Raw genomic sequence first — 23,821 nt, 5'->3', positions numbered from 1 at the left:
AATAAACAGTTTGAATTCACTTCCTTCAGTTTAAATTGACAGATCTCTTTTTAGGTGCTAGCACGCAGCTGTCTGTCAGAACCGTCTGTCGCAACTGTCTCTGAAAAGCCAGGTTTTTTTGTTTATAGTCATGGAGAGATACAACACAGAAACAGGCCCTTCGGCCCACTGAGTCTGTGCCGACCAACAACCACCCATTTATACTAAACCTTCATTAATCCCATATTCCCCATCACATCTCCACCAGTCTCCTACCGCCTACCTAAACTAGGGGCAATTTACCTATCAACCTGCAAGTCTTTGGCTGTGGGAGGAACCTGGAGCACTTGGCCGAAACCCACGCAGTCACAGGGAGAACTTGCAAACTCCAGACAGGCAGTACCCAGAACAGAACCCGGGTCGCTGGAGCTGTGAGGCTGCGGTGCTAACCACTGTACTTTTCCAGCTAGTTCCAAAGTGAAACGGCAACATTGTATGTCCTGTTCCCTGTCTCTGTTTGTATCCAGGGCAACCAAGATGCAGTTTCACTCGGTAACTTCAGAAGCTGGCTGCCTTGAAGTACTGATCTTTTGCTGCCTTAAAGGCGTACTGCATTATTTCCTGGGGGAAAAAAACAGGATCGTGACCATTGGAAGATGTGATGTTCGTTGAGCTTCGTTGGAACAGGGTAGGAGGCAGAAGTCAGAGTGGGAGTGGGGCGGAGAATTGAAATGACAGGTGACCAGAAGCTCGGGGTTACACTTGCAAACTGAACAGAGATATTCTGCAAAGCGCTCACAGTCTCTGGTGCCTCCAAAGTAGAGGAGACCGCACCATGAGCAGCGAATAGAGTATACTAAATTGTTAGAAGCATAGAATGCTTACAGCGCAGAAGGAGTACATTCAGCCCCTTGTGTCTGTGCTGGCTCTCTAAGAGCTAGTTTCACTGCCTTGCCTTTTCTCTATAGTCCTTCAATTTTTTTCTCTATCATTATCCAATTCCCTTTTGAAAGCCATAACTGAATCTGCCCCCAGCACACTCTGGCAGTGCGATCCAGATCTTAACCAGTCGTTGCATTATATAAAAAAAAAAGTGAAACTTAACTATATTGCTGTTTGACCTGGAAGGAGTATTTGGGGCCCTGGACAGTGGGAAGGGAGAAGATAAAAGGATGGTTGTTGTATCTTATGCACTCACATGAGAAAGTCTTGTGACGAGGGGAGTGATTGCAGAGTGGACCAGAGTGTTGCAGAGGGAAGGGAAAGCTGGGTTTGGAAATGGAGGACGATCCATTGAATATGAAGACTGGTGGGGTAGAAGGTGAGCACAGTGGGAATGTTGTTTAGGGTCTTGATGGAGGAGGGGGAAGCGTGTGAAATTGAAGGGACCTCGTCGATGGCTTTGTCAACTACAGGGAGTCCTCAGTTGAGAAGGGAAGACATTGGAGCCACTGGTATGGAAGGTGGTATCTTCAGAACAGATGTGACTAAGAGACTGGCAGAATGGAATAAAGACCTTCCAGGAAGTGGGGTGGGAGGAAGTGTAGTTGTTGGAGTCATTGGGCTTACAGTGGATATTATTCGAAAGCCTATCTCCAGTAATGGAGACAGAGAAGTCGAGCAACGGAAGAGTTGGAGATAAACCACGTGAAAAGGAAAGGCAAGGGAATGGTGGAAGTTGGAAGCAAGGTTGAAATTTTCCAGTTCGGTACCAGAAAAAAAGGAAGTGGACCCAAGTGGGACTAGAGCAGAGAATGCTTGTTGACCCATCTCATGAAAAGGCATATGGGTACCCTGGACAACACCTTTTGGAGGAAGTGAGTGGAGTCAAAGGAGGAGTTGTTCAGTGTAACTGATCAAGCTCATCCAGGCAGAGGTGGGTGGTAGTGGTGAGGGACTCGTTGGTAAAAGAAGTGGAGAGCTGTCAAACTGACCTGGTGGGCAATGGAGATGCAGAGGGATTGAAAATCTATTGTTAGGGCCAGGAAACTAGCAACAGTTCATGGCAGCAGAAGAACCGTGGATTTAGTCAGCAAGAGACAGGACAAGGAGGAAAAAAAGCCAATAGGAAGAAAATTGTGCGGCAAGCACAGGGCAATCCTGTTAGTGGATCTTGGGAAGGAGGTCGAAGTGGGTTGTGAGAGGTTGGGGTGACTCTGAGCTTGAAGGCTGTGAAGGAAGGTCTCCAGTGGAGTTGAGGTCTGTTAAAGTCCTAGAAACAATAGCTTGATGTTTGGGGGTAGGGGTCACGGTTCGGGAGGTGGGGGGGGGGGGTGGGTAAGTGTGTGTGTGTGGGGGTGGTAGGAGGATGGATCAGTTTACGCTAACTCTCCGCTGGGTAGATATCAGTTTGCTGAACGCTAACAGCGCCACATCTATCAGCAGGTTTGATGACAAGACTAGGGTTGGATCTGAGAAAATGGAGCTGCAGGGTCAGTGTGAGTGAGGGCAGTAGAGAAATTGACATGGCAGCTTTCAATTAAAACATCAAGATGGTAAGAGGTCAGAGGGAGGAGTCCAGAGAATTCTGAACATGGCAGAAAGGGTCTGCTATGTGGAGAGGGAGAAGACAACTGGCCCAAGAAGTGGGCATTGAAGCGATGGAACAAGAGTTTAGCATTATGCTATACTTGCAATTCACTGAGTTGGAGGCATAACTGGATGAAACTGAGGCCTTAGCCAAGGACTGATCATTCAGGCAGTGTGGGGATAGTGGAATCTCATTGCTTTGAAGCTACAATTACATGTGAAAGCAATGGGAATCAGTCATTGGGATCAATCAGTCATTCTTATGAAAACAGCTTCTACCATTGCATAGCTGATGGCCTTTTTCTTTTCAGCGGAGGACCCGTTGTGGGTTAATGGCTAAAAAGCTGTTGTCCGCACAGAGGACTTTGTGTCTTTCTCATTTTGCTCGCTGTTTACGTTTGCACTGCAAATCAGACAGCTGTTCACCTTCCTGCATGACTGAAAATGAGTTGGGGATCAAATGAGGGTGCCTTAATCAGGTATGCATCTTTTTAAAAAGATAACTAATTGGGCATAGATCACCAATAATTTAAATCTTAAATTAGTGTGAAAGACACATCCATTCTACTTGACCAGTAAATTCAGTTGTTAAAGGACTCTCTAATGCACAATTACTGATCCATTTAATACAATTTGCATGTTTAAATGTTTTCCCTGTAATTTAGGCAATTTTTACATTTTACTGTTTTCAGTAATGTAGTCTCTCATCTCTAGCTCACAGATTTATCATTGCTGTGATCCCATTTGTTTAATAGGATCTTTAAAGTTTGTACTTAGTAAGTCCGTGTTCAGTCAGGATCTGTAGTTTTATTTTTGTTCTTTTCTTCAATCTTTATTCAGTGAGTCTTAGAAAAATGCAAGTTGTTGTAGTGCCCTCAATGTTGTAAATTAGCCCGAGGGACTTCTCTCAGGAGCATCATGAAGCAAAATTTGACACCTAGCCACACAAGGCAATATTAAGGCAGATGGCTGCAAGCTTGGCCAAAGAGTTGAGTTTTCAGGAACACTTCAAAGGAGGAAGGAGGTGTAGGGAGGGAATTCCAGAGCTTAGGGCCTAGGCAACTGAAGGCACGGCCACCAGTGGTGGAGCGATCAAAATGGGGGGTGCTCGAAGTCAGAATTAGAGGAGAGCAGATATCTCTAAGGTGGTGGGGCTGGAGGAGATTAGAGCTGGGGAGGGGTGAGACCATGAAGGGATTTGAATTGAGGAGAATTTCAAAACTCATGTTCAACCTGCAGCCAATTCAGCCAGTGTGCATGTGTGAATGGGACATGGGCAGCAGAATTTTGGATGATCTCAAGTTTACAGAGGGTGGAAGCTGGGAGGCTGGGCTGGCCAAGAGTATGTTGGAATAGTCAAATTTTAGCCCTGTCTTGTGCTTATATTCCCCATTTCTATTCCTGCCACTTGGCATTCATTGTTCCACATGAATGTTCCTTTACAGTAACTTGCTAGAAACAGAAGTTCTAGCAGCAGTGGTGATTGACAATTCTATTATCAATTGGCATGGGATGCAGTTCCTTGTCAACACAGGGCTTCAGTCCACTCCAGTTTACTGATGCTTGCTGTGGCTGTTTAATGAGTAAATGTGCTGCATGCGGTATTGAGGAGTTGTATTGTTCTGGTGGCAGTTTTATAAAACTCTATACATGGGTGGTTGCTCTCTGAACTGGAGCCATGTTATGGCATCTGAGGTGGGGAAAATTGCAAACTCTGAAAAGGAAGCAATTCTAAAGTATCCAGTGAATAAAAGCAGTGAATTGAAACCAGCGGAACATTTTTATAATTCTTCCCAATTCTTAGATTTCATAGAATTGTTGAATGAGGACAAGATGGTGGATGTTGTACTTTGAAGTTCAAATGATTTTAATATCTGTCAAGTGACTTGTAAAATTAGTGTTGTATGTCCTTGTTAATTGGCAAGGAAATGAATATTTCAGTTATCTTAAACCCCTAGTATTCATAATATACTAACAGCAGGATGATTTATGTCGAATTTACTGGTCTCCATTTTGGGTGTGAAAGTTCTCTGCTCTGAGAGGAATATAATAGATCTAAAAACATAACAGCTGAAAGTCTAATTTTTTTTACTGAGAAATATTACTCATCTAATTTAGATCACTTCATACCATCAGTTCTCTATTTTGTTCTGTATCTGGCTATTTGTCATTGCTGTAAAGCTGTTTATTTCAGTTTTGTGCTCAGGTAGTCAGCAGGTTCACACACTCAGGAAAATAAATTGCTACAGATACTGAGACTTTTTCAAACTCCCCTCACTTAAGTTTTGGCCTTGTGCCTTATTCTATTGTTTCACTGTTGCCGCTATTCTGTGCATGCACTTAATGTCACTCATGCTAGTACTAAGACTAGTTGAGGGTGATATTAAATGAGATTTACAACAGAGTAAATGAATCTGACTGAGAATGGTTGTTTGAATATGTTGAATGACTAAACACTGAAACATTTGTAATAATTATGACTGCCTGCCCCCAGAATGATAGAGCTGTAAGAATCTGGATCTACCAGTCAGCGGTTGAGAGTTGGTTCATAGGTGGAGGTCTCCCAGAACCTGATGTAAACAAACCCCAGTGTGTAATTCTTGTCCTGTTACAATGTATGTCCAAGGATTTTAACTAACGCTAATGGAGTAACATTGAGCTTTTGATAAGTGAATGAGATGAGGGGTACTAAATTTCTGTCATCTGCAATAACAAAAAAACCCGGAATAAATTTAGATCGCAGTGGACTGTTTCCGTGCAAGAAAGCAACACTGTCTAATATTTGTCTTATGAGCTATTTTGAGTTTTTATTTGAAGGCTTCTTCACTCTTGCTACATGTTGTTTGAAAATCTCTCTTCCAGCACCAGTGGATAGCAAGGAGGTTTATGGAAAGGAACAAATGAGATGCGATAGTGGAAGAAACCCTCAAATTTCATTTATGCAGTAACTGCCTCATAATTAAAGTTCACCTTAGACAATAAGCTGAGGCTTCTGGGTGAAATGTTCAAAAAGCAAGCTGATGAATTTCTGATCCAGCAGGGGCTATATGGATATCAGGTTTAAACAAGGCAGGATGGAAACTAAAATGATTTGAGTCGGTTCCTTAACTTGGACCAAAGACTGTGCTAAATGGTGTCTTTTCAAAGCCTATGTATTGAATTATATATAAATGTACACAATAGTATATAGTCGAAGAGACTTAGTAGTTGGCAGGAAAAAAGACAGAGGCGCAAGGGGAGAGCCAACTGTGTAACAGCCCCGACAAACAAATTTCTCTGCAGCACCTGTGAAAGAGCCTGTCACTCTAGAATTGGCCTTTATAACCACTCCAGGCGCTGCTCCACAAACCACTGACCACCTCCAGGCGCTTATCCATTGTCTCTCGAGATAAGGAGGCCAAAGAAGAGTATATGAAGTAATTGCTGTGGATTATCTTCAAGTCTGCTACCCAGACATAACCAAAATGATTGCTGCTGTATTTTAACAAGAAAAGAATCTTGAGCATGGGAGCTATTTTGTCTGAGCAGAAAGTCTATTCAAGCTGAATTTTCCTTTTTTTTTAACTGTGGTTGAACTGATGAGTTTATTGTTTATTCCATCATTCAGCTGTTCAGATTGATGTCTGTGCAGTGTGCGATTTCTCTCGTTTCCCTGTAATGGAAGAGGAGCTTGCAAACTGACATGAAGTGTAGCCAGGAAAGGATCAGTATATTTGAGTGAGCTCCCTCATAAAACATGTGCACAGCCCAGCAGATGCCCTTACAGCCGCATAGGTCACTTAATTCCTCAACGCTTGTGAATCCTATTTCTTCTAAGTTGCAGATTCTTTGATTGCTGTGATATAATGTTTTGTGACAGAATAAATGTTTCTGCCCTAGTGTGTAGCACGTGCATTAGTTTCTTCCTTGCAGTGTTGATGTTTACTCAGGTTGGTCATGCCACGTTACAAGCTAGGTGTCAAAGTCTGAGACCTTTATATAAAAAAAAATAAGTAACTGGCAGGTTAATGTATGAAATAATGTGTTCCAATGTAGGAGAGGTGAAAGGATTAGCTTTTTAGTTGAAAGGAAAATGTTTGATTCAGTTAAACTCCTGTGCATAGCAGTACCTCGCTTTGAGTCAGTTGTGTGCTGTGTAACTGATTTACATACTATATGATGTAAAACTCGTTAGTTAGAAAAAGCCCAAGAAATGGCTTCTTATCGCTGGAGTTGGTTTAGTTAAATGTGTAAAGCTTCTTAACTGATGACTATAGCCACATAGCCAGAGGGTGAGCAGAGCCGTCGTTGCCTTTCAAGGAATAGATTTATATAAAAAAAAAATGTTTGACACATATGGGGCATGATTATTCAAGATTTTCATTCTAGAGAATGGATGAGTTTTCTGGATAAATTTTGTTCAAAGTTATATAAATGCAAGTTGGTCCATCTTCCTTAATATGACCTCTTAAATTGGCTTCGTTGTGCATCCCAGATAACTCGAATATAAATTTTTCATCTGAACTCAAATATCTACTGGCTACCAAAAGACTGAACTCTGCATGGATTTAATAAACTGCAGAAAATGTAGCTGATTTTTCTCCATTAACATGTACTATTAATTGGTTGGAAGCTGAGTGCATCCTTTTGTACAGATATGGAGCTATCAATTGCAAAAGATTAGATTTTTTTGGTGCCATCAGCCTCTGTGCACAGGATACATATTTAAACAGGTGTAAAATTTTGTTGGGCACTTTGGATAGTAGTACATCACTGGCTCAGCCAGGAGCAAATTAGCTAGTGATGGACATTCTCTCTTCAGAACTTGTACAAAATTGAAGATGTGATTGTAATTGTGCGGTTCATTTAATTTAGAGCATTTAATTAACTAACCTCGCTGCAGAGCTTTCACATTGTGCAGTAGTTCGTTATTCAGTTGCATCCGATCAGTTTGTGTGTTGAGAATTTGGAATAGTGTTTTTGCCCTTTTTCCAATTTTTGAACATCGAACACCTGAATAGTGCAATCAGTTGTAGTAAAAACAAAAAATGCTGGAAATATTCAGGTCTGGCAGCATCTGTGGAGAGAAGCAGAGTTAACGTTTCAGGTCAGTGACCCTTCATCAGAACTGTCAAATAGGTTTTAAGCAAATAAAGCCGGGGTGGCGCAAAAGATAACAAAAGGGAAGGTGTTGAAAGGACAGAGGGTCACAGAATAACTGACCAGAAGGTCATGGAACAAAAGCAATGGGTATGCTAATGGTGTGGTGAAAGACAAAGCGTTAGTGCAGAGAGGCTGTTAAATGACAGAATAACGTTGCAGTGTTGGGGCACGGTAGTCATTGTTATATATTAGGAATGACCAAACATGGTATCAGAATTTGGATCCATGATCAGTTTGGAATCCAGCCTCCGATCTGAATTACTGTGTTGGGCTAAATTTGGGTTGCACTGTGTCTTGATCCATGCTTTTCGTTTATATGCACTTGTGTGATGTTTCCACCTTGCCTGTCAATCCAAACTCTCCATTTACACATTAAAATTTGTTGTTCGCAGTTGAAGCCAAAATCCAGCTTTAAATGTTTCCTGGCCCTCATGGCTACCTGACCTCTGTTAGCAGGAAAGCTGAGATCAGCAATTCACTAGCATTGGGCATCCATTCTACATTCTTGCTGCCATGGCATCTTAGGCCAGATTTGTTTTGTGTCTGCACCCATGTGCACTAGATAGCCTGGGTGCATGCAAAAAATTGTAAAGTCAGGCAGTTTAATTTCCATCAAGTTGTTTTCCTATACGTTCTTACAATATCTCTTCTGGCTTGTTCCCCACAATTATAGATATTTTTTTGCTACGTTTGGATTTCCATTCTATCTTTGAATCCTTTTAGACCAGATGTTGTCCATCTGATACAGTCGTGCTATGTCTGAGTAAAGGCTTTTGTGAAGCTGATTAGCTTTACATAGAAGCACATAGAATATACAGCACAGAAACAGGCCATGCTGGTGTTTATACTCCACTCGAGCCTCCCATCCATCCATCCTTCCTCACCAAACTATCACCCTAACCCTCTATTCCCTACTCCCTCATGTGCATTTAAGGGGAAAGCTAGATAAGCATCCATAGTATTGGCCTCAGTACTGTATGTGGTAACGAGTTCCACATTCTCACCACTCTAGGTAAAGAAGCCTCTTCTGAATTCCCTCCTGGGTTTCTTGATGTCTCTTATTGGTGGCCTCTGGTTTTGCTTTTACCCACATGTGAAAACATTGTGTCTACTCTATCAAAACCTTTCATAATTTTAAAGACTTGTGCTAGGTCGCCCCTCAGCTTTCTCTTGAAGAGACCCAGCCTGTTCGTCCTGTCCTGCTAAGTATAACCTCACAGTTCTCGTATCATCCTTGTAAATTTTTTTTTTTTTTTTTGCAGCCTGTCAAATGCCTTTATCCTTTCTATAATACAGCAACCAGAAATATACACAGTTCTCCAATTGTGTTCTGACAAAGGTGGTTCAATTGAAGTTTGACAGAAACTGTCTGCTTTTTAGTTCTGTCCCTCTAGAAATTAAACCCGAGTGCTTCCATTTTTTGATTGTGAGAAAATTGAAAAAAAGATTTCATAGATGCTGGAACTTTGTCTTTTTTTTTTAAAAAGAGGTCATCAGAAGGTCTTTTGGACTGAGCTTGTCAACAGTAGTTACTGGAAGAATCAGATTGCTAAAAACAAGCCCATACTGGAAGGGACCTGTCTTCAGATAATTATCCAGAAGGGTTTTTTTGACTTGGGGAAAGATGTTTAGCAAGAAGTGACAAGTCAAGATCTGTAAGGGTCAGGAGGCTTGACCCCCGAGGTGTTTTGGTTTCGCTTTGGGCAGGCAGTTGGGCTATGGATAATGGTTTGAAAAGACAGTTGGAGAAAACTTTGCCAAGAGAGCAAACCCCAAATTTGTCTGTTCTAGCTCTTTAAAAAGCCTGCCAATTTTCCATCTCTGAGAAGGAAGTGTAAGAAACGGACTGAAAATGTTGCTGCATTTTTCCTGGAAATTCTCCCCAAACTGATCTTGAATGTCACCAGACAAGAACTGTTGTAGTACTATCCCAGTGACAACCACAGGTACTTGGGACACCAAAGCAAAGGACATCTGATATCTTTCCATTTTTTTTTCTTGAATTAGCAAATATCTGGTCAGAGTATTTTTGTAATAGAGTTCTAAAGAGTAATTTTTTTTTCAGTTAACCAGTGTATGTATGTGTGTGAGGGGCTAAGGTAATGAGGGAATTTTGATATTCAATCTGTTAATGCTTTGCTTCATTACTAGTTATGTTTTGTTTTATAATCTGATTTTGTTGTTTGTTAAAGGAACCTGGTTTGGTGTATTTTATTCTGGGATAAAAATAGTCTATGACCGTATCAGTAAAAAAATTAAAATACATGTTGTGACCTGTGGAGAAGTGGGACTAGAAAAACAGTGCACTCCACCCGCCTTGGTCATAACACTAGGTTTGTTTTATTGATGGTATTGTTAATGGACAATGTTCTTTTAGTGATTTGTGTAGGTACACTTGGAGCCCTTTGCTCCTCTACCCCATGCAACGCACTGTAAGGGTCAAGGCTTGCCCTGTTACCCAAAATACCATGAGAGTTGGATGTCTTGTACAAACAAGCGATATTTATTTGAGTGTCAGGAAAACCCACCTGCCAGGACTGAGGTGCACATTATTTTGCCACATGAACATTAAAATTGCAAGCCCTGACCGGAAAGACATGTCCATGGTAACAGACAATTTTGAAACAATGGTCATCCAACAGTTGCTTCTCCAATACACAAATGATCAGACCAGTTTTAGTCACATGGCTAAAAGGCTGTGGCAGAAAAATTTGAACCTCCACCAAAGGATGTGAAGAGATTGTTCTATATGAGGAACTAATCGCATGGCGAACCTGCAGGGCAACCTGGGAGTCTTTATTGAATTTGAACTCCCATCAAAGGAATTTGAACTCAGAACGCCGTGCGCTCATGGACTGAGAAGATCTCCTCTGTCTGCTTGCCTTCATTTCTTCCCGTGGAACTGAATCTTGTGAAAACACGTGAAGCACAAAGAGAAAGGTTTGCCACATGAACAAGGTTTTAAGTAAACTAATACTGGGCCCCAACGAAGTGCAAGACTATTTTTTCAATCAAGGACTACAGCGAGCTTGAGAAACAGTAACAAGATATTGCCTCAAACCGTTCTACTTTACTTTGCTTGTTCTATCCCTATTTTTACATGTTTATATCATGTGTGCATGCTAGCGTGAACGCGTTGTATATCCATAAGCGTGAACCGTATCAGTTTAAGGTTTAATAAATTTCATTCTGCTTTTAAACCAAAGCAAGCCTGTTTATGCTCAGTTCTTTGCCTTATAATTGGAAACAGTGAACAAGGATTCTCACAAAGGGGAGCTCAAAACGCAGTGTGTTTAAAAATTAAACCCTGTTAAAATAAGACCAGGTAAAGACAGCAAAAAAAACCCCTAGACATTGCTCACCTCGTCGAAACATAGAGCATGCAAGGAGAAGTCCTGCTGTCACGAATGATTGTAGGGGTTCTGCTCGTGCATTGTTCCAGTAGTCATTTTGTACAGTTTTACAGGAGGTTTACTTGATAAACGGTTTCCTAATTCCATCTCCCATCTGTTGTCTTCCCTGGTCTCATCCTGCCATGGTTATGTTACTCACCTCGTCAACCTCTTGATTACCCTATTCATAGGATTCTTAGCGATTCATGTAACTTGGGTGTTCCCCCGCTGAGCTCATTACATTCTGATTTGTCATAGTCGTACAGCATAGAAACAGGCCCTTCAGCCCACTGCATCCATGCCGACCATAATGCCTATCTATACTAATCCCACCTGCCTGCATTAATTCCATCTCCCTCTATGCCTTGCTCATTCAAGTACCTGTCCAGATGCCTCTTTAATGTTGCTACTGTTCCTGCCTCCTCTGGCAGCTCATTCCAGATACCCACTATTCCTTGTGTGAAAAATTTACCCCTTTGTTCCCCTTTAAACCTCCTCCCTCTCACCTTAAATCTATGCCCTCTAGTTTTAGTCACCCCTACCATGGGAAACAGACTCTGGCTATCTACCCTATCTATGCCTCTTATAATTTTATATACCTCTATCATCATGTCCCCTCTCAGCCTCCTTCGCTCCAGGGAAAACAGACCCAGCCTATGCGATCTCTCTTTCTAACTCAAGCCCTCCAAACCAGGCAACATCTTTGTGAATCTTTTCTGCACCCTCTTTAGCTTAATCACATCTTTCCGGTAGTGCGGCGACCAGAACTGCACACAGTACTCCAAATGCGGCCGAACCAACGTTATGTACAACTTTAACATGACGTCCCAACTCTTGTACTCAATGCCTCGGCTGATGAAGGCAAGCATGCCATACGCCGCCTTCACCATCCTGTCTACCTGTGTTGCCACTTTCAGGGAACTATGTACTTGCATTCATATAATTCGGGTATCAAGCAGGCAATCTTTCTCAAGTTACAGGGACCCAAGTTATGTCCAGTATCCCATAGTTCCCTATGCCTGTCTCCCTACAGCACCAAGACTCCTTAGACAGCACCGTCCAAACCAGCGAACTCTACCAACTAGAAGGACAAGGGCAGCAAATTCATAGGAACACCACCACCTGCAAGTTCCCCTCCCAAGCCCCGCACAATCCTGACTTGGAACTCTATCGCCATTCATTCACTGTCACTGGGTCAAAATCCTGGAACTCCCTCCCTAACAGCACTGTGGGTGTACTTAACTCACATGGACTGCAGCGGTTCAAGAAGGCAGCTCACCACCACCTTCTCGAGGGCAATTAGGGATGGGCAATAAATGCTGGCCTAGCCAGCGGCACCCACATCCCATGAATGAGTTTTTAAAAAAAAAAATTAGATTCTTCTTTTCCAAGTAATATGTGACCTTATTTTTCTTAGCTGAATGTAATACCTCACACTTAGCTGTTAAAATTCACTTGCCAGTTATATGCACATTCTGTAAGTTTATTAATGCCTTTCTTGTAATTAGTTGCAGCCCTCCTCAGCATTGACTTTGTCCCCCCCAAAAATAAAATGAGTTTTAATTATTAATACAAATATTTAAACCTGATTTAATGGTGTGATCTATAAATGCACTGATGGTACTTGAAAGTTCAGTTAAAATAATGTATTGGCGATTAGCTCCTTGAGAGCCTTTTCCCCAGTACATTCACTTCAAAGGGTATTTTAATTTTGGGGAGACAGTGGCAGAGTGGTAATCCAGAGCCCAGGCTAATGCTCTGGGGGCATGAGCTCGAATCCCACCATGGCAGATGGTGAAATTTCAATTCAGTTAATAAATCTGGAATTAAATGCTAGTCTAATGGTGACCATGAAACCATTGTCAATTTGTTGCATCTGGTTCACTAGTGTGCGTTAGGGAAGGAAATCTGCCATCCTTACCTGGTCTGGCCTACATGTGACTCCAGACTCTCAGCAATGTGGTTGACTCTTAAATGCCCTCTGAAATGGCTTCACAAGCCACTCCGTTCAAGGGCAATTAGGGATTGGCAATAAATGCTGGCAAATGGCCTAGCAAGCCACTCAGTTCAAGGGCAGTTACAGATGGGCAATAAATGCTGGCCTAGCCAGCGAAGCCCACATCCCACAAAAGAACATTAAAAAAAATGTTAATGTCTAAATGACTGCATGCAACAACAGATTCTCTGGATTGGAGACCTCCGATGATGGATTCTCTGTCAGTCAGAAACATGTCAGTGAATTAGTGAAGTAGAATTTTAAACCTGCAGGACAGGTTGGTGGGGGTGGGTGTGGTGGTCAATGGGGTTAAGTTCTAGGGTGGGGAAACCCAACCTGAAAACATCTACTTCTAGTTTAACTGGGGTAGCTTGGCAGTCGGGTGATCAAGAAGCAGGCCTATAAGTGTAATACTTATGCTGCGCGCTTCAGATTTACGCAACCATTACCTGGTTTTGTGTCTCCCACCCTCTAGCCCACTGGCGATCCTCTCTCCTCCAGTTCCTGGCTGCGGCCTTGAACGTTGGGCTTTCCTGCCTGTCAGTCTGGCTGCCGTGTGAGAAACTGAGTTTCTCTCTCCAAAAAAAAAAGGTTCTGCTATTAATTTTGGTAGAACCAGAACCTTGCCCTTATTTGCTGCTGAAAGTCGCCTGTAAATATCTGGTCAATATCATTACAAACTGGTGAAAGAAAATGTTTCCATCTTTGACGAGACAAAACTCATTTGGCAGCAGCGTGAAGCATTTTAATTAACTGTCAAATGGGAGAGCAGATTTATGGGACACTAAAGCTTAAAGCTGTTGCTGAGTTCTCTCATTACAGTACTTGTGGTTTCCATGACTTCCAAGTTGATTCTTTTACTGTCCAATAGCTGCAGTCTTTGCATCTTTCCCTTCATTCCATCTCTGCAAATGTCCCTTTTGTTAATTGCAGGCACGGGCTTGCAATGCTAACCAACAGGACCACTGATCCTCAACCTAACTCCTCAGACCAAGAATATAAATTTGTGCTAATTTTCCCAATGAATATTTTGGTTCAAGTTTCTGCTCGCTCATTTGCATAATCGCAACTGTGAAATCTTTCATAAGCCAGCACAATTCTTGATGTATTTGTGCAGTTTTATTATAGCTAAAAATAACACTTTTTTAAAAAAAAAAAGCATTTTTAATAGTGCCCAGTCCAGTGCTGGAGAGTAACCCAAATTCAAATAACAAAATAACTTCCTTTTAGAAAAAATACAGAAGTTTGCTAGTTTCATTGGGGTAATTACTAGCTTTTTAAATAATATTTTACTAAGAAAGTGAAGGGTTCCTGTTCGTGCCCTTGTGCCAAAAAAAGTTCGATTTTAAGCCTCAAACAGGTGCAAGGAATGGAGAAACACCCTGATGATTTGATCAGGCAGTTGGGCTAGTTTTTAGGCAGGGCCAGTTTATAGTGCAACATGTGTTTTAACCCAACGCAAAGGATCACAGAAACCTGATTTTTTTTGTGTTGAATGTAACTTGCGCTTGTAATTCCTCAGTCTTGTGCACTAGTTTGATTTTGTGCAAATTGCGCTGGAAACAGCAGTACAATCTAGCAGAAACTCTATCTCTAAGTGCTTAAACTTACTTTGCCCTCGAGGACACAAAGCCATACTAAGAAATTATCATGTATCTGAAAATCTGGTGTCTTCAGAGAATACAATGGCTTCATAAAATATACATGTGAATGGAAACTTACTGCACCTATGATGCAGGCATCCAGGAGCAGTACTTGGCCCCAGAAATACACTGCATGACTGCTTTTTTGAGTTGTGCAGTCTCCCAAGGATACTCAGTGGTTTGGTGTAGTTTCCAGCTAACTGCTGTTTTGCTTGTCATCAGGGTGATGTGCTCTGGGCCTTGACTAAGCCTGTGGGATTGGAAGCTAACCTCTTCTCTGGATGGTAGCTCAGCTAATTTAAGAATTCTGACACTGCTCTCAACTGGCAAGCTGCCACCTCAGTGTTTATCTGCACTGGCTGGCGCCTTGGGGTAAAACAGAGTGGCTTCATCAAATGATGTCTGCTGCCTTGCTATTTTAAGGCTAAGGTCTTTAAAATGACAAGTGGAGCTCAGTGCAGGGTAAGAAAACGTAGCAACACAGACAGTTCATTTTGTTGAATGCTGGTTAGATGTTCCAGGTGGATTGTAAGCCTTGCCACAATTGACTGCCAAAAATTAATACCCGATAAACACACATTCTCTGAAACTCCACCCCACCCCTCCCCACCCCCATTATCTCCCCTTTACATTAGGAATAGTGATGCCTGTCTTTTTGTGGGATATGTTGAACATTTCTTTTTCCAGTCCTACTGATGCCCCCTCCCTAGCTCTTTTTCCAGTACATTGATGACTCTATCGGTGCTGTTTCCTGCTCCCGCTTGGAACTAGAAAACTTTATCAACTTTGCTACTAATTTCCACCCTTTTCTCACCTTTTACATGGTCCATCTCCGACACTTCCCTTCCCTTCCTCGACTTCTCTGTCTCCATCTCTGGGGATAGGCTGTCTACTAATATTCATTATAAGCCCACTGACTCCCACAGCTACCTCGACTACACTTCTTCACACCCTGCCCCCTGTAAGGACTCCATTCCATTCTCCCAGTTTCTCTGTCTCCGACGCATCTACTCGGATGCTACCTTCCACGACAGTGCTTCTGATGTCTTTTTCCTCAACCAAGGATTCTCTTTCCCTCCGCCCCCCTCCCTCCACTGTGGTTACAGGGCCCTCTACCGTGTCTGGCAGTTTTCCCGCACCTCTACCCTCTCCCCTTCCCCTCCCTCCCAGAACCGTGACAGGGTTCCCCTTGACCTCAATTTCCACCCCGTCAGCCTCCATATCCAAAGGATCATCCTCCACCATTTCTGCCACATCCAGCATGATGCCACTACCAAACGCATCTTCCCCTCCCTTGCCCTGTCAGCATTCCGAAGGGATCATTCCCTCTGCGACACCCTGGTCCACTCCTCCATTACCCCCACCACCTCGTCTCCTTCCCCTGCAATCGCAGGAGGTGTAAAACCTGCCTATTTACCTCCTCTCTCCTCACTATCCCAGGCCCCAACTCTCCTTTTCAGGTAAAGCAGCAATTTACTTTGTACTTTCAATTTAGTATACTGTATTCACTGCTCACAATGTGGTCTCCTTTACATTGGGGAGACCAAATGCAGATTGAGTGACCGCTTTGCGGAACACCTCCGCTCAGTCTGTCAACATGACCCCGAGCTTCAGGTTGCTGACCATTTCAACACCCCACCCCGCCGCTTCCCCCGCCCCAGCTCTCATGCTCGCACTTCTGTCCTGGGATTGCTGCAGTGTTCCAGCAAACATCAACGCAAGCTTAAGGAACAGCACCTCATTTACTGATTAGGCACACTACAGCCTGCCGGACTGAACATTGAATTCAATAATTTTAGAGCATGACTGGGCCCCCTCTTTTTATGTTCAGTTATTTTTTTATTTTCTCTTTTTGATTATTTTAGTTTAGGTTTTTTAGTGTTTAGTTTGTTTCTACTGTGCCTACCCACTGTTTCTGTTTCAACATTTTTTTAGTTTATGTTTGGAGTGCTTTGTGATTTACAGTCTATTCGCACCCTCTCTGTATTAATGCTTTGTCTTTCACCATGCCACCTACATACCGTTTGCCTTTGTTCCATGACCACCTGGTCAGTTATTCTCTGACCTTATCTCTTGCCCCACCCCCGCTTTATTTGCTTAAAACCTATTACATTTCTAACATTTGCCAGTTCTGATGAAGGGTCAGTGACCTGAAATGTTAACTCTGCTTCTCCCTCCACAGAGGCTGCCGGACTTCCTGAGTATTTCCAGCATTTCTTGTTTTTATTTCAAATTTCTTTAGGTAGGTTTACTTTTTCTCGAACAGTTGTCAGCAGTAGTTCAGTTGATAGTGCACTCGCTTCTGAGTCACAAGTTATGGGTTGAAATCCCACTCAAGGGCTTGAGCACAAAAATCACAGTTGACACTTCAGGGAGTGCTGCACTGTCAGGTGCCGACTTTCTGATGAGACGTTAATTAAACTGAGGCCCCATCTTCTTGTTCGGGTGGATGTAAAAGATCCCTTGGCACTATTTTGAAGAGTTGGGGGATTTGCCACCAGTGTCCAGGCCAATATTTATCCCTCAATCCACATCACAAAACAGATTATCTAAGTCATTATCATATTGCTGTTTGTGGGAGCTTGCTGTGCACAAAATAGCTGCTGCGTTTCCTACATTACAACCATCACTACACTTCAAAAAGTACTTCTTCATTGGCTGTAAAGCACTTTGAGATGCCTGGTGGTCAGGGAAGGTTCTGTATATAAATGCAAGCTTGTCTTTTTGTAAAATTGAGAAGATGGATGCAGACCTGCAGTGGAGAAGACAGGAGAAGAGTACAAGAAGTAATATTTAGTGATGCAAAGCTTGATTTTTTTTAAAAGCTGGAGATGGTGGGAGGAGGCAAGACTGAAGGGAAAGGTAAGCAACTTTCTCGCTTAAGGTGCGAGGATAGATTGAGTTAGAGGTACAGATTCTATGATCAGTAGTGCATTTGAAGGCCGTAGGTATAATTACACCCACTTTATTTAATTTTGGAATTAAGAGTATAGAGTATATGCATCTTTGACGAATGCAGATTCAGGTGTTCTATGCTTTTAAAAAAAAATTCATTCATGGGATGTGGGCGTTGCTAGCTCGGTCAGCATTTACTGCCCATCCCTAATTGCCTTGAGAAGGTGGTGGTGAGCTACCACCTTGAACTGCTGCAGTCCATGTGGGGTAGGTGCACCCACAATGCTGTTAGGAATGGAGTTCCAGGATTATGATTCAGCGACAGTGAAGGAATGGCGATATAGTTCCAAGTCAGGATGGTGTGTGGCTTGGAACTGGGAGGGGAACTTGCAGGTGGTGTTTCCATGCATTTGCTGCCCTTGTCCTTCTCGTTGGTAGAGGTCGTGGGTTTGGAAGGTGATGTTTAAGGAACTTAGGTGCAGTGCATCTTGTAGATGGTACACACTGCTGCCACTGTGCATCGGTGGTGGAGGGAGTGAATGTTTGTGGATGGTGTGCCAATCAAGTGGGCTGCTTTGTGCTGGTTGGTGTCGAGCTTCCTGAGTGTTGGAGCTGCACCCATCCCGACAAGTGGAGAGTATTCCATCACACTCCTGACTTGTGCCTTGTAGACAGTGCGTAGGCTTTGGGGAGTCGGGAGGTGTTATTCGCCGCAGGGTTGCTAGCCTCTGACCTGCTTTTGTAGCCGCAGTATTTATATGGCGTTTCTGGTCAATGGTGGCCCCTAGAATGTTGATAGTGGTGGATTCAGCGATGGTAAAGCCATTGACTGTCAAGGGGCAATGGTTAGATTCTCTCTTGTTGGAGTTGGTCATTGCCCGGCACTTGTGTGGCGCGAATGTTACTTGCCACTTATCAGCCCAAGCCTGGATATTGTCCGGGTCTTGCTGCCTTTCTACACGGACTGCTTCAGTATCTGAGGAGTCGTGAATGGTGCTAAACATTGTGCAATCATCAGCTGAGTGGCCTTGGTGGAACCGAAACTGAGAGTCGCTGCGCAGGTTATTGCTAAGCAAGTGCTGCTTGATAGCACTGTCGACAACACCTTCCATCACTTTACTGATGATCGCGCATAGACTGGGGTGGTAATTAGCCGGGTTGGACTTATCCTGCTTTTTGTGTACAGGACATACCTGAGCAATTTTCCACATTGCCAGGTGAATGCCAGTGTTGTAGCTGTACTGGAATAACTTGGCTAGGGGTGTGGCAAGTTCTGGAGCACGGGTCTTCAGTACTATTGTCGGAATATTTTCAGGGCCCATAGCCTTTGCAGTATCCAGTGCCTTCATTCTTGATACCATGCGGGGTGAATCGAATCGTCTGAAATCTGGCATCTGTGATGCTGGGGACTTCAGGAGGAGGCTGAGATGGGTATCTGGGATTTTGTCTAAGGTATCATTCCATGAGTATGACTGTCAAGTTGTTGCTTGACTAGTCTGCGGGACAGCTCTCCCAACTTTGGCACAAGCCCCCAGATGTTAGAAGGACTTTGCAGGGTCGACAGGGCTGGGTTTGCCGTTGCCGTTTCCGGTGCCTAGGTCGATGCTGGGTGGTCCGTCCAGTTTCATTTTTTATTGACTTCGTAGTAGTTTGATACAACTGACTGGCTTGGTAGGCTAGGTAAGGACACCAAATTTCCTTTCCTAAAGGACATTAGTGAACCAGATGGGTTTTTACAACAATTGACAATGGTTTCATGGCCAAGCTTTTAAATTCTAGATTTATTAATTGAATTCAAATTCCACCTTCTGCGGTGGGATTCGAACCCATATCCCCAGAACAGTGCCCTGGATCACTGGGTTACTAGTCCAGTGACAATACCACTATGCCACTGCCATCAACCATGCATACCATGTTTCATTTATACCTGATGGCCATTTCATATGCCATGTAAATGTTTTCATAAATATTCCATATTTTTAGGGCATAATTTTCCTTTGACTTCAATGGAAAACAGAATCGTGGGCTGTGAAATGGGCTGTCTATTCACTATTGCCTGTTTTACGTGGCTGCCAAAGACAGCTTTTTGTCTTATTATACATGACTAAAAATAAGGCTATTGCTGTAATATAGTTGTGACCCTTGATTTGTCATGAGCAAGCCATGGGAGTTGTGCTCCTAATGTCTTTCAGTTGGGATACTTACTGAAAGCTGATTTCCCTGTTAGACTTGCAGGTTATTGAGCTGAATTTTTCTCAGCTATTAATGTCTGACCTGTTTAATAAACAGTTGTAGAGTTTCTACCCAGTGTTTGCAGTGATTCTCATCTGGTGTTAGTGGGCTCTTCAATCTGCTTGCATCTCTTAACAGAGAGTAACCCAGAAACCCATTCACTGCTATTTTGATATGTATGCACTCCCCTGCAATAAGGCAAATTGCTTCTGAATTTGTTGTGTTCCTATTGCTCAGGCCAATTTACTATGGCAGTCATTTTCATTGAGAGTTCAACCATTGATGATGTGAAGGAACATTAAATGATCTGTATTCCATTTTGAGCATGGGCCACTGCTGGGTGCACAAGGTTTCTGAATTTACTCTTGCATTTCATAGCAGACGATGAATGTTAGTTGTGTTACTTGACATAGTTAACTTTATGCTCGTCAGGATGAGAAATGTCACTGCTGGGAAACATTTTTTCTTTCAGCGTTAAGCATTTCCAAGTCAGATATAGTATCGCTTAGCTCCCAAATAAAGCTTTCACTGTTTTGCTCTAACGCAGCCCAAAAAACTCTTGATTCTGTCAGTGGGCACCAATCATAAAATTATACAGTACAGAAGGAGGGCATTTGGCCCATCTTGCCTGTGCCAGCTCTTTGAAAGAGCTATCCAGTTAGTCCCATAGACCTGAAGATTTTTCCTTTTTCAGGTATATATCCACATCCCTTCTGCAAGTTACTGTTGAATCTGCTTCCACCAACCTTTCTTAGGCAGTCGATTCCAGATCATTACAACTCATTGACGAAAAAAATTCTCCCTTTCCCATTTAGTTCTTCTGCCAATCGCTCTCCCTCCTGCCAGTGGAAAGTCTGTCCTTATTTACACTATCAAAACCTCAATTTTGTACCTGTATTAAATATTCCCTTAACCTTCTCTGATCTAACAGCAATCTCAACTTCTTTAGTCTGTCCACATAACTGAAGTCCCTCATCTCTAATACAATTCAGGCAAATCTCCTCTGCACCCGCCCCAAGGCCTAGACATCCTTTCTAACGTCTGGTGCCTGGAACTGAACACAAGAATCCAGCTGAGGCCTAACCAATGATTTATAAAGGTTTTGCATAACTTCTTTAGCAGTCATTCTTGTGGCCGGTGAGTGGGGCTGCTCATTTCGTGATCATTGCTGCATGAAGAGTCCTCGTAAATTTTTAAAATATCTCTCACATTTAACTCTGATCCTTTTTTAGTTTGTGATGGTTCTTCCCCGTTGAATCTGACGAAGATTCAGATTTTTGTACACTGACAATTTGGAGACTTCATTAAACAAAACATTTGCTGATTTTGTGGTGAAGGCGATTGAGTTCTGATGAAAGCATAATGTGCATTTGATGCAGCAGAGACTATAGTTTTTACAGGGAGTGTGAGTCTTGTTGACAACTAGGAAATTTATACCCCATTGTCAACAAGACAAATGTGGGTCTAGTGTGCATTTGATGACTTCAGTTACTGGAAGCCATAATACTTTATCATCTTTCCTTATTTCTTTCTTCCTTAATAAATTCCAGGTTTGCACCAGAACTTAACTATTTAGCAAATAGGCTGGGGAAAATTGCTTTGCTGCTTTGAGCTGGAAATCAGTCACCTTAGTAGTTGCAAATAACATCTGTTTTTTCCCTTCAAAATCTTTGAACAAGCTATAACCATGGTAATTGTTGCATGTTGTTTGAGACAGCAGCGCAAGTGTAACATTACATTATACACATTGTTTAGCATGTTGTATGAGCTCTGAGCAAGCTATAATTCACAATAGCTTTGAATAATTGGCTAATCCTGTTAGAATACAATTGCTATTTGAGTCAGAATAACTGGAAAGGCCTTAAAACATACACAAATCTGGTTATGGTTAGATTGTCCTGCACAATAACCCCATTTTCTGGCTTCCCCCGATAGGCATTGAAGTGAGCCTTCTAGAGGTTTATTTCAGTTTATTGATGCATGGAAATGTGGAAGTGCACGCAATTATCAGAAGCAAAATGCCACTTTGTTAGTATAATTTGAATGTGCTAGCAGCTGGAACTTTGCTCCTGAAGCATAGCTTAGAAAGCTCGCTGGTTTCCTGTAAGTGCTGGAGCTCTTGTAAACCTGCAGCAAAAGCTTTTATGCTGAGGTGGTATTTTCCTCCAAGGCAGTAATGGGCATTATTTTCCTAGCTGTCATCTTTTACATTAGCATCTTGACAGTTAAAAAGCTGTCTTCCACGTGCCAAGGTAAGGCGAGACGAGTTCATCCAGGCAGTGTGCATTAGTGGCAGAATTTCTGCTTCCAGCAATCTTAGCTAAAAGGTAGCCACAATACTGTAAATACTTAGACATTGCTCTACTAATCAGCAAAATTCAATCCTGATACAGTTCACCAACTGCAGTCTGTGCTTACAGCATTCTGTTGTTCCTAGTTTTACTGTCTTAGCCAAACCAAGACCCAAAGGATTTGCTTTTGGTGTACTGGGCAGAATAAAAATTACTTTTCTAAAATGTGTAACTTCCATAGGTGTCTGTCTGAGCTGTTAGTTTTATTTGAATCTATGAAAAATAGAACAATTTTTTCTCTTTCTGAAACTTGAGCAAAACCAGTATTTGATCCTGTTCTGACAGTGAGCTCCAAGGAGGTAACTTGTTAGCTGGTCTAAAAGGGTTAAATGACAGATTGCATAGCTAGGCTTGAGTATATGCATGGTTATAAGAAGATTAAGGGGTGATCTAACTTGTGTTTAAGATGATTAAAGGAGTTGATGGGGTAGATGGATTGTTGATTGAGAGATGGGCGGCACAGTGGAGCAGTGGTTAGCAACGCAGCCTCACAGCTCCAGCGACCCGGGTTCAATTCTGGGTACTGCCTGTGTGGAGTTTGCAAGTTCTCCCTGTGTCTGCGTGGGTTTCCTCCGGGTGCTCCGGTTTCCTCCCACATGCCAAAGACTTGCAGGTTGATAGGTAAATTGGCCATTAGCAATTGCCCCTAGTATAGGTAGGTGGTAGGGAAATATACAGACAGGTGGGGATGTGGTAGGAATATGGAATTAGTGTAGGATTAGTATAAATGGGTGGTTGATGGTCGGCACAGACTCGGTGGGCCGAAGGGCCTGTTTCAGTGCTGTATCTCTAAACTAAACTATTTCCTCTGCTGGAGAGTTCAGAACAAGGGAGCAAAGAAAGTTAGAGCTAGGCCATTCAGGGTTGATGTGAAGAAGCACTTTTTAAGTGTAGTGGAAATCTGGAAATTCTCCCCCACCCCTGAAAGAAAAAAGCTGAGGCTAGGGGGGTCAAATGGAAAATTTCAAAACCTGAGATTTTTGTTCAGGAAGGGGTTTTGAGGGTTACAGAACCAAGCCGACTATGTGGAGTTGAGACAGATCGGCCAAGATCTAATTGAATGCTGGAATTGGCTTGATGGGCTGAATGGCTTACTCCTGTTCCTAAGCCTTGAAGTCTTTTCCACTGCCCATGTATATTTATGGCACCAACTTCCCATTTACATTAGTGATCAGTCACAAGTCTGGAAGCAGATTAATGAACATTCTTCCTCAGCTTTTTTTTTTTGTTCAATTATTGACACCTCTTTGAAAGAGAAAATTTAAAGGTTTCATGTACTGGGTTGGACATCTTTCTCCAGTTTGTTATAAAGCACCACATTCTTAATCTCCCACTGTGTCTCACAGTCCAAATTGACTGGGCGAAAGCTGAGAGCCTGCTTTAAGTATTTTTCCATTTATAGTTATCTCTGGGTAGTCACTCTGTTAATATGTCTCTCCACCTGAGCCTAAGTTTCTATTATTGACTGACATTGGCTTCCTTTTCAGATTTTGCATGGCAGCTCCTCCTAATCCGCCAGAAAGCAGTGGTTGGAAAGCTTCCAGGGGAACATGAAGTGTACAAAATAACCAAGATAGCAGTGATCCCACTCTCTGAAGCAGAGCCTCAGGATCTGGAACTGGAGGTAAAAAAAATAAATTCTAGTGCTTCTCTTCAACAGGA

At 42.6% G+C, this 23,821-nt stretch overlaps 1 protein-coding gene across 2 annotated transcripts in view; it reads left to right on the top strand.

The window, feature by feature from the left end:
* Nucleotides 1-23,821, top strand: part of inpp5f (inositol polyphosphate-5-phosphatase F) — a 244,755-nt gene that overhangs the window by 113,635 nt on the left and 107,299 nt on the right. Inside the window, exons 1-2 of one of the 2 annotated variants that reach the window (XM_068052895.1) lie at nucleotides 21,959-22,060; nucleotides 23,647-23,783. In XM_068052895.1, the coding sequence (XP_067908996.1) occupies nucleotides 21,985-22,060; nucleotides 23,647-23,783 (213 nt within the window). In that variant the 5' untranslated portion in view covers nucleotides 21,959-21,984. Of the gene's footprint in view, nucleotides 1-21,958; nucleotides 22,061-23,646; nucleotides 23,784-23,821 lie in introns of those variants that run through there. The other variant, XM_068052894.1, reaches the window with a different exon arrangement.

The sequence above is a fragment of the Heterodontus francisci genome, chromosome 20, assembly GCF_036365525.1.
Source record: "Heterodontus francisci isolate sHetFra1 chromosome 20, sHetFra1.hap1, whole genome shotgun sequence".
Lineage (NCBI taxonomy): Eukaryota > Metazoa > Chordata > Chondrichthyes > Heterodontiformes > Heterodontidae > Heterodontus > Heterodontus francisci.
The sequence above is the reverse complement of the archived record's forward strand: the minus strand, read 5'-3'. Positions and strand labels throughout refer to the sequence as shown.